The following is a 10870-nucleotide window of genomic DNA, read 5'->3' on the forward strand; positions in this document are numbered from 1 at the left end:
GTGGTTTGGACCCCAGCAGTAGTCACAGAGGTGGTGAGACATGGTTGGATTCTAGATATTATTTGAAGGTTAACCCAATGAGATTTGCTGATGGATTAAATATGGGGCTGTGAGATGAGAGAAGGTTTAAAAATGATTCTGAAGCGGGGCGCCTGGTGGGTTGAAGCCTCTGCCTTCAGCTCGGGTCATGATCTCAGGGTCCTGGGATCGAGCCCTGCACCAGGCTTCTTGCTCTCTGAGGAGGACTCTAGAGGTGAAGCAGAGAGGCAGACAGTCACTGTGTGAGACATGTGCCCTGGGTGTTGGTCAAGAGTGCCCCTTGGCTGATTCCTACCCCCATATGAGCTATCACTTGGAGGCTATGTTATATTCAGCCCCAGCGAGATCCCAAAACTGGGCATGTTCTCTCCAGCCTCTTTGGTTTTGCACAGACTGTATCCCCTGATTGGAGCACTGCCTCCTTCTTACTGTGGCTAATTCATCATCCTTCCCGTCTTTGCTGTGACATGACATCCTACAGGAAGCTCTTAGTGATGCTTCAAGTCTAGGTTGGGCCTCTCCTCTGTGCGTTGCTATGTCAATTTTACTCTTAACACAGCACTTAGCAAATCAGGACATAAGTGCTTGTCTAACTGTCCATCTGTCAGCCTGGACTGTAAGCTCTTGGATGACAAGGGCCAAGTCTTGTTCGCTGCTGTTTTCCCAGCATCAGACCTGGCATATAGTAGGCATTTCACAATGAAATGGGTGAATGAGTAAAGTATGAGAGGCCACAGTGGGGTGCATGGAGGGATGTCATGGAGTAGAAGTATATGGGCAGATCACTCAGGGCTTGTATGCCATGTTAAGAAGTTTGGGTTCTTCTGGAAATCAATGAGTAGCCACTGAGGATTACAGGTAGGGGAGACCTATGATCAGTTTTCTATGTAAGGCCTTTCTAACAGCATCATGGTGAGTCTGCTGGATGAAGACAAGTCTGAGGGCAGAAGGATGAGTATCCTGCAATGGTCCCAGAGGAAGCTGGGTTAGGGAAAGACCTAGGAAACTGGTAGAAGGATGAGTGTTGGTCAACTGGTATGGGATAACACTTGGAGAGGAGTGGGCTGCAGCGTCCTTGTTCTCAAGGCCTTTGCCGCATTTCTCCTCTCCTGCACTGAGCTGAGAGCCCCTGCAGGGAAGGGCCTGAGCACTTCGTGCCTCCCCTTTGTCCAGCCTCTGTCCTTGGCAAGTCACTGGCAGGATGGGGGGGGGGGATAAACTGGTTGGCTGGTGGAGTCTAGAAGGCAATCTCTCCTATGGGCAGTGTGAACCAGTAGGAGAAGCCAGAGTCCTAGTGATGTTAGCTTGGCAAGTTTATTGAAAACCCAGCAATGCAAAGAACAGTACAAACAGGCACCCTGCCCACCCAGACATCACTGGAGCTTGCAGAAATAAACCCCCCTGCGGTGGACAGGGTCAGGCCTCCTTCATACCACCACAGGGACAGGGTCCATGCAGCAGAGCAGAGCTCATGCTCCATCTGCTCCCCAGCCCCACAGGTACTGTGCACCCACATGCACACTAAACCAAAAATGCAGGAAGAGAAGCAACAAGGACATTTGCCACTCAGAGAAGAGCCATCTCACAGAACTTAGGGATCCCTTGGGCCACCAAGGACTGTGGATCCTTTTGGGTGAGGAAGAAAAGGAAAGAATCTTCTCCTGTCAGGGAAAGGAAGAAGGAAGCAAAAGGCAGGGGCTAAAGACACCTGCAGGGTGGGCAGTCAACTCTCCATTCTCCAAATTAATCCAAAGCAATGGAGGGCAATAGAGCCCAAGCACATTATTTTTGGCTTTGAACTGCTCTTTTTCTCCCTGGTGCACTGATTTGTGTAACTGTATGGAATGTACCTTTCTTCAGGCTGTTCAAGAATGGTGAAGAGTGATCCAAGGAGCAGAAATGTGGAGTCAAGGAGAAGCCAGTCTACTGGGGCTGCAGACACAGCACCTAGGTGGCAAAAAAATCCCCCCGAGGACAGGGGCCAGGCAGATCCATCCCTGGGGAGAGCGGCGTTGCCTTCCTGGCAGGTGTGGTAGCTGGATCCCCCTTTGACCCAGAGTCTAGACGTCTCTGGGACAGAAGCAGGTGACACTGAGATGGCTCTTCCTTGGGCGGTGGCTCACTGACGCTGGCCTCTCAGTACTTGGTCCGATGGGAGGTGGTGGTGGACATGAAGCGGACGCTGGAGCTGCGGCTACTTCGGCCCCCACTGCAGCTGCTGAAATTCCCCTCGGTGGGCAGCGGGCAGGGGGTGCTGGGGGCCTCGCCCATGAGCACCGAGCCACCCCGGGAGCCTGCACTTAGCAGGTCCCCACTGGCCTTGATGACCCGGGCCCCACCCAGGCTGGAGCTGCAGGTGCCGCTGGGCCGGATGCCACTGCTGCCCGAGAAGGTGACTCCACAGCGGGAGAGTGTGGAGCTGGCGACCAGGGGCTCAGGCCCGCACACTATACCACCCCGGGAGCTGCTCACGGCTGCAGGAGGGAGAGGAAACAGTCAGTGAGGCAGGCTGCCCACACCTGGGGTCCAATCTTCCATGCTCACTGCTGGTAGCAGGGGTGGAGGGGACAGGACTGGGGTCACCAGGGGAAGTGATTCCTATTGCCTACACAGACAATACCCACTTTTCCCTTCTCTTGTCTGTGTGACTCAAAGGCCGTGACTCCACTAAAGTTAAACATTCAGATGAAAATGGAAGAATTCGGCCAATTCCCCAGGTCTCATATAGTAATATTTGACTGTCATTTATATATGGCTGAAGTCAGGTTGGGTGGTGAGCTGGATTACCCAGGCAACTGGAGTGTTAGCCCCAATGAAGCCATGGGGCTTCTCTCCTCGACTATATCATGCTCCTTGGGGGTCCCCATATTGTCCCTCCAAAAGGAGTCCCTTGCCAGTTCTCTCCTGACCCATTGATGTCTCTGTTCTATAGCCCTCTGGTATCCACTGGACATACCTCCATACCCCAGGAGGCCAATCCCACTAAAGCTTGCTTAGACCAGACCTGTCTGTGGAGGGTCCCCCGTCCTTCCCTCTCCTCTTACCAGAATCCTTTCTACCATCTGTGACCTCCACTCAAGCTTGATCTCATGCAGAAAGCCACTCCCTGCTGCCTCCTCCTCCCAGAGGGCAGGTCATCCAAGGATGAGTAGCTTTGATTGCCTGGCCCACCCAGTGTATCTCTCAGGGCACCATGCATCTTTGTAGATTTGTACTTTGGGACCAGATATCTGGGTTTGAATTCTGACCGTGCCATTGACTAACTTTGGGACTTCTGGTAAACCAGCTATTTTCTCTAAGTGAGCTTAAAAGGGGGGTGCTAATGCTTATTCTTCTCTTCAGGGCTTTGAGGCATAGGTTGACAATAGATAGGGCTCACCTCAAGATGATTTTGATTCTAGAGAGCAGGGGCTGGTCTTGCCTTCCTTGTGCCTAGCTCCCCCACCTACCCCTTCAAGCCCCACATAATCTCCTGCATGCTTTGGGCACAAATAATATTTTGCCTGGCAGGTGTGGGGGTAACTCCTCAGCACAGGTCTTTTCATTCCTTCTTTGGGGTTTGTCCCTGAAGGACAAGACCACTTAAAGGAAAAAGTCTGACTTTCTTCTGGAACTCTCTCCCCTCTGTTTTGCCCTATAAACCTTTGTGATTGTTTTCTCTAGGGAATGAAGGCTCTGGGGAGATCTCAGACCTCAGCTAAGTGATGTTCCCAGACCAGAGGCCAGATGGTTCTTGCTCCCTTGCACTTGACTGTCATGGCTAGCAAGCCCAGCATGGGCTCCTGATCCCAACACGAGCCTGAGTTTAAAGGAAATATACAGAGCCCGAGGAGAGGAATGTGAAGAGGAGAAAGATTAAGTTTCTTACATATGTTTACTGGTCCAACACCTTCACAGATTCTGGGGAGAGAAAGAAGTAAGTAAGATCACAAGCAGTGTCATTCCCTGAAAAGCTGGTGCTGTAAGAAGGGACTTCTTGGCAGAGTGGACTGTTTGTTCTTACCCCTGGCTTACAAGCCATCCTGACAGCTTTGAAAAAACACACATTCCTAGACTCTGCCCCCAAACTATTGAATCAAAATATTGGAGGAAATGTGGTTTTATTATTGTTTTTAAACAGACAACCACTCACGCAAAATATCCTTTGATTCTGGTGCAGCCTGTCTACAAACTTGTATTTTGGAGGCAAAAATATAGAATCATCTTCTGATTCCCTGGGAAGGGCAACCTGAGTAATGTTTGCAGAGAAGGTACTACTACCTCTAGAGATGGCTCAATCTGGAAGTTCTTCATCTGGTCCCTCCCCAATATAGTTATTCTTGATGCCCTCCCTCCCTCTGGCTGCACTGAGAGCTCTCACCGGATCTCCTCGCCCTCCAGCAGGCGTCTGTAGGTGGCGATCTCGATGTCCAGGGCCAGCTTGATGTTCATGAGCTCCTGGTACTCGCGCAGCTGCCGGGCCATGTCCTGCTTGGCCTGCTGCAGGGCACCCTCTAGATCTGCCAGCTTGCACTTGGCATCATTGAGGGCCGCCTCGCCCTGCTGCTCTGCCTCGGCCACTGCAGCCTCCAGTTTGGCTCTCTGCAGGAAGGGTGGCATGCAGGTGGGCTTTGGCAGGGACGGGGGATCCCTGGTTGGGGCTAGAAACACAGCCACCTCTCCTCCCGCTGGGGCTTTCTCTCCTCTCCTTTGCCTACCTGAGCTTTGGCGTGCTCGATCTCTGCCTTCAGTCTCTGGATCAGACGGGTCAGCTCATTGATTTCATTCCGTGTGTTGCGCAGGTTGTCACAGTGTTGTCCAGCTGTCACCCGCATCTCCTCATACTGTGGGTGGGAGAGGGAGAGTTAGGAGGGTCCAAAGTTTGAGTGGAGACCACAGCCCCAACTGACTTGGTGGCCTTCAACTTCCACTGGGCCTCCTCTGTCATACAAGAGTCTTACTCTAGAGCTGCCTATACCCCTTCCTTAGCTCCCCAAACCTCTTCCCACCTTGGTCTGATACCAGGCCTCAGCATCAGCCCGACTGCGCCTGGCAACCTCTTCATATTGGGCTTTGATTTCATCGATGATACCATCAACATTCAGGTCCCGGCTGTTGTCCATCTTCACGATGACTGATGTCTCTGAGATGTGTGACTGCAGCAACTGGATTTCCTGTATTGGAGGATGAACAAGACAGTTGGGCTCAGAGTCCCATCAGTGGCCAGGACTGTGCCAGAGAGGCCCCAGGAGTGTCTTCAGGAGCGGAGAGCATTGCTCATTTGTTCAGAGCAAAGTGATGGAGCTGCCCATCCAAACCGAAAACAGAGAAAAAGACACGAACCAAGAACCATTTCAGTGTGAATTGAAACCCTTGTTATATACTCGAAGACATGCCTTTAACTCCTTATTTGCATAGGTGAATATGTGGGGCCTAGAAACTTGGCAGAGGAGAATGAGAACCATACTAGGATTGAAGTTTTCCTTGGCTTATCCACAAAGTGACTGTGCTGGTCGTTGAGAGTTGATAATATTCTAGAACATATTGGTCTAAGAATTTCTCTGTCTCAAGTCCTTAATAGAACCAGGGGCTCCAGATGGAACTTTCTGATGCCTTTCTGCTCAAAGCCAGAAATTAGCTCTGGCTGGCTCTGTACCAGACCAAACAGACCACTTACCAAGCAAAAGATAACTAGTTCACTTAGCTAATTAGGTCAAACACAGTTTTTCTTACATCTACTATCAAATCAGTTTTCCAGAGTCTTCTGATTGGTAGAGAGAAAGTGACCTCTTAGACCTCTCTTTGGATTGGTCAACGAGGAGTTGGATCATAGATCTAAGGAGTTTATTCATAGACCTGCTGAGAAGCCTGCATGCTTACCTTCCTTTCTCTATTTGTAGATACATCAAATAGAGGGTAGTAGATTGGAATGGGAAGAAGATGTACAATACTAAATGTTAGAAATAATGCTAGTCCAGACGAAGCCCCCCGGAGTCCAGGCCAAGCATTGATCTCCTTGTTTGTCTCAGAGGGGATGAATGCTTACCGCCATGTATAGAGTTTTCAGAAAGTCAATTTCCTGAGTTAGGGTATCCACATTGGTTTCTAGATCAGACTTATTTAAGAAAGCTGTATCCACATCCTGTATAAAAGAGAGAAGTGAAAATGGTCATTACTTATGCTCTGTTTAAACTTGGCAGGGTCTGGAGGTGGGTGGAAAGATCAGGCCAATCCACACAGGGCCAGGACAGGCTTTGGGATAAGTAGGAGTATCCTTGGAATGCACTTTAGTGATGATTGTTCTTCTTCCTACTACAACATGAAAACTCTTTTGGGGGCTCCTGGACATTTTTTTTTTCACTTTCATTTTTATTTTTTATTTATTTTTATTTTTTAAAAAATTTTATTTTTTAAAAAATTTTTAAATTTTTTATAAACATATAATATATTTTTATCTCCAGGGGTACAGGACATTTTTAAATGCCTATTTATAAGCAAGGAGAATATGGATAATCTAAGATCTCCACCCTTTTAAAATCTGAGACTCTTGAAAAAATGTTCATCATCACTAGCCATCAGGGAGATTTAAATTAAAACCACATTGAGATACTGCCTTACACCAGTTAGAATGGCCAAAATTAGCAAGACAGGAAACAACATGTGTTGGAGAGGATGTGGAGAAAAGGGAACACTCTTACACTGTTAGTGGGAATGCAAGTTAGTGCAGCCACTTTGGAGAACAGTGTGGAGATTCCTTAAGAAATTAAAAATAGAGCTTCCCTATGACCCTGCAATTGCACTACTGGGTATTTACCCCAAAGATACAGATGTAGTGAAAAGAAGGGCCATCTCTACCCCAATGTTTATAGCAGCAATAGCGGCGGTCACCAAACTGTGGAAAGAACCAAGATGCCCTTCAACGGACGAATGGATATGGAAGCTGTGGTCCATATACACTATGGAGTATTACGCCTCCATCAGAAAGGATGAATACCCAACTTTTTTATCAACATGGACAGGACTAGAAGAGATGATGCTGAGTGAAATAAGTCAAGCAGAGAGAGTCAAGCATCATATGGTTTCACTTATTTGTGGAGCATAACAAATAACATGGAGGACATAGGGAGATGGAGAGGAGAAGGCAGTTGAGGGAAATTGGAAGGGGAGATGAACCATGAGAGACTATAGACTCTGAAAAACAATCTGAGGGTTTTGAAGGGGTGGGGGGTGGGAGTTTGGGGGATCCAGGTGGTGGGTATTATGGAGGGCACATATGACATGGAGCACTGGGTGTGGTGCATAAACAATGAATTCTGTTACACTGAAAAGAAATTAATAAAAAAAAAAAAAACTGAGACTCTTAAAAAGTCATCTCTTCAGAGCTCTGCTCTGGTGAAGACCCAATCCTAAATAATCAGAACTCCAGAGGGAACCTGTTATGACTTTAGAGGTTCCACTCTATTTAGTGGCCCCAGAATCCATGGGGCTGCCTGGGCAGTTTCAGGTGGGGGGTGCGGGGGTGAATTTTGTCTTGGGAACATTATTTTTGTCTGGAGGAGAAGCTTGCTTGGACCTGTTGCTCTCCCTTACCTTCTTCAGAGCCACAAACTCATTCTCAGCACTGGCCCGGAATCCCACCTCCTCTTCATACCTGGATGAAAAGGATTGAAAGGATGAGTTCTCACCTGAACTGGCAACTCTCCAGTGAGCCTCTTAAGATATCTCTGCTACATCCAGGAGCATGGGTCCCTATTGCCACCTACATATTCTCATCTACTTTGCCTCTATTTTAAGACGTTTTATGAGTCGGTGGCCCTGAGTTTTTCCAAATCCCTTTTACTTTCTCAAATTAGATTTGGGGTCTGAAAACATGGACCATTGCTATGCTCCTCTGCTAGAAAAGACTTGGAGTCATTTCACTTGAACATAGAGAAAGTAGGACCCAACTCACTGCTGAGTCTGAACACTATTCTCAGAACCGAGGGCTGTTTCTACAGTTCACTGCCCTTTCCCACAGACAAGAGGAGGGACAACACATGCTCAATTCCAAGACTTCTATTTACTCAGGACCCACAGAGGGTCTCCACCACCTCCTCCTCCCCTACATATCATTGCTCCTCCTCCTATCTCTAAGCTAAGTATTGAAACCAGCATTCAATCCCGTTCCAACCAGCTGCTGTTATTTGAGTATAGCAGCAGCTTTGGGAACCAAACCCTGCCTGTCCTTGGTCTATGCAGTCCAGAGGTCACTTACTTCTTCTTGAAACCCTCAAGGACATCCTGCATGTGGTTCCTCTCAGCTTCAAACCGGGCCCGGTCACTGTTTGCTAGGTCCAGCTGCCTCCGCAGATTGGTGATATAATTCTCGAAGAGGGGCTCCAGGTTGCTCTGGGCACATTTCTGCTCTTGGAGAAAGTTCCACTTGGTTTCTAGGAGCTTATTCTGCTGTTCCAAGAACCGCACCTAAATCCACAGGGGCAAAGAAATGATACCTGAAGAGCTTGACAGGTCACTTACATGTCAACAAATTCTTCAGGTGGCCAGAGATGACTCTCAGCCTCAGGTTGACATTGTCCTCTTGTCTGCTGACTTTTATTTATCCTCTAACTCAGTAGAAGCTGGAATACTAGGTCTTCCTCATGTTCAGCCAGGCTCAACTGCAGAAGCTTTTAAACCAAAACATTCCAGTACAATTTCCCCTCTACCCTCCAAGAAAGGTATAAGCCAGCCCACTGGGAAGTTGGAAAATTTGATTTTACCTGAGTTGGGATTTGCCTCTATCTAAAAACTAATTGGCTGTCCCTTGCAGGGAATGAGGAGCAGAGTAAAGTATTTTGGGGTGGGAGATAAGGTATTAGGAGGTGGGAATTCTCAGGTCATAAGTCATATGCACCACCCGATACTCCATCAGCTGAGAATTGTAGAGCTGGAGGAGAACTTGGATCATTAGCTCCGCCCCCTCATTTCAAAAATGAGGTGCCTAAAGCTCACAGAGGTGAGTTTCCATTCTCAGATATAGAGGATTCCTGCTCCATGGAGACACGGTTTGTGGGATATCATTTCCACATCACTATTTCTCTCATCAGTCTGAAGATGACTTCCCATGGTGCTTTCCTACTATTTTCCTCAATCTAGGCAACTCAGCTGAATCTGGGTACTCCATGTGAGGAGTATACATTCCTTCTTTTGTGCAAAAATTTCTCAGTTCCATTCTCTACATTCCCGAGCCTGAACAGATGTGGTTACCCAATCTGAGAGACTATGACAATCTCAAAAAGAGCAGGAAGATCTCAAAGGATAAAGCCCTTTAAACACGTAGTCAACATCTGCCCAAAGTCCTAATGCTTCTAGCCTGTTTGGGAGACTTATCTAAGTGACTAGGTGCTAGGTCTTAGTTTATCCAGATGCCCTTACATATGGCTGGATGTTCCTCTTTCCTCCAGAAGACACAACCACTGTCTTTGTCTATCCCACCCTGCAGCATTTCCTCAGGATTGTCCTTGTTTTGCAGCAGAGTGACCCAAAAATCCTACTGAAGGATGTGGGCCAAGGCTAATGCCTCAGGCCTGGGATGTTTCTTCTTAAAGAAGAGGACACCCCAATGCATTTTAGCTCTCACCCAGACCCACAGATTGAGCTGTCATAGGTACCTTGTCAATGAAGGAGGCAAATTTGTTGTTGAGGGTCTTGATTTGCTCCTTCTCTTCCTTCTTCACCCTCTGGGCATTGGGATCAATCTCCAGGTTGAGGGGGGTCAGCAGGCTCTGGTTAACAGTCACTTCTGTGATAGATGGGGCCACTGGGACTCCAAATCCTCCAACTCTGTAGCCAAAGCCATAGCCAAGACCACTGCCGGCTCCAAATCCCAGACCAACACAACTGCTGGACCCAAAGCCCAGACCAGCACTGCTCCCATCACTGAAGCCAAAGCCCATCCCACTGCCAGCACCAAAGCCAACTCCACAGCGGATGGGACGAGGGCCCACAGCTGCTATCCGGGGTGAGCACGATCCAAAAGCGATGACGCTCCGGCTACCAAAGCTGCCAAGGCCCTGGAAGCTGGGCCCACTCCTGCAGGAGACAGAGCTGGCCCGGAAGCGGTTCAGGTTCTGGGGGCTCACTGCAGAACAAGAGCTGAAGTTGCCCATGCGGCACCCAGAGCTGACTCGGTAGGAGCGGCAAGACATGATGGTTTCCTGGGTGAAGAGCAGGGATTGCAGAGTGGGGCGAGCTGGAGCTGAGAGTCCCTCTGAGGCTAGTGGATCCCTTTCCCCCTTTTATGTGTCTGGGGATCTGAGGATTGGCCCCATAAAAACGCAGAAGATACATTTGGATGCATTTATGAGCTTGGGTAGTTAGAAACTCTTCATGCCTGTAACTTTGTTAATAATGAGCTAATCTCAGACACACCTATTCTGCTCAGGATCAGGGCTATAACATCAAACCTATAAACATTAAAAACACATAAACACATAAACATTATGGTCCTATTTTTTCCCGCAAGTCCACCACAATTGCCATTATGGGGACATAAATTTGCTTTGGTCATAAATCCAATAGACTTTTTCACTACAAGTGTGGCTAACCACCAGAAAGTTAGGAACGTAACACCTCTAGCAAGAGGCTCAAAAGAGGTGATTCCATACAGCTATAATCCCCTAAACAGATGGTGGCATGAGGGGCATATGCAGAAGGGTCAGGTTCTGCACAGCTCTGAATAAGAAATGATACAGCAAGAATACGGTTTATTGCATCTCTGTAGATGGATTAAGTAGTCCAAAAACCTTCTGTACTGTCTTATCTGTCTTCCGTGCTCTGGTTTGGCTGTTACCTAAAAGTCGAATCTTCGGTA

At 48.2% G+C, this 10870-nt stretch overlaps 1 protein-coding gene across 1 annotated transcript; it reads right to left on the reverse strand.

Annotated features, from left to right (window-relative positions):
- Nucleotides 1–1953: 1953 nt before the first annotated feature.
- Nucleotides 1954–10205, reverse strand: KRT84 (keratin 84; the record flags this gene model as incomplete). The annotated part of the gene is made up of 9 exons (XM_082741384.1): nucleotides 1954–2513; nucleotides 3908–3939; nucleotides 4400–4620; nucleotides 4737–4862; nucleotides 5028–5192; nucleotides 6065–6160; nucleotides 7609–7669; nucleotides 8273–8481; nucleotides 9669–10205. The coding sequence occupies 9 exons, from the start codon at nucleotides 10203–10205 to the stop codon at nucleotides 2176–2178; spliced, it is 1785 nt and encodes a 594-aa protein (XP_082597510.1). The 3' UTR covers nucleotides 1954–2175.
- Between the last annotated feature and the right edge of the window lie 665 nt (nucleotides 10206–10870).

This window comes from Mustela nivalis, assembly GCF_964662115.1.
Source record: "Mustela nivalis genome assembly, chromosome: 7".
Classification (NCBI taxonomy): domain Eukaryota; kingdom Metazoa; phylum Chordata; class Mammalia; order Carnivora; family Mustelidae; genus Mustela; species Mustela nivalis.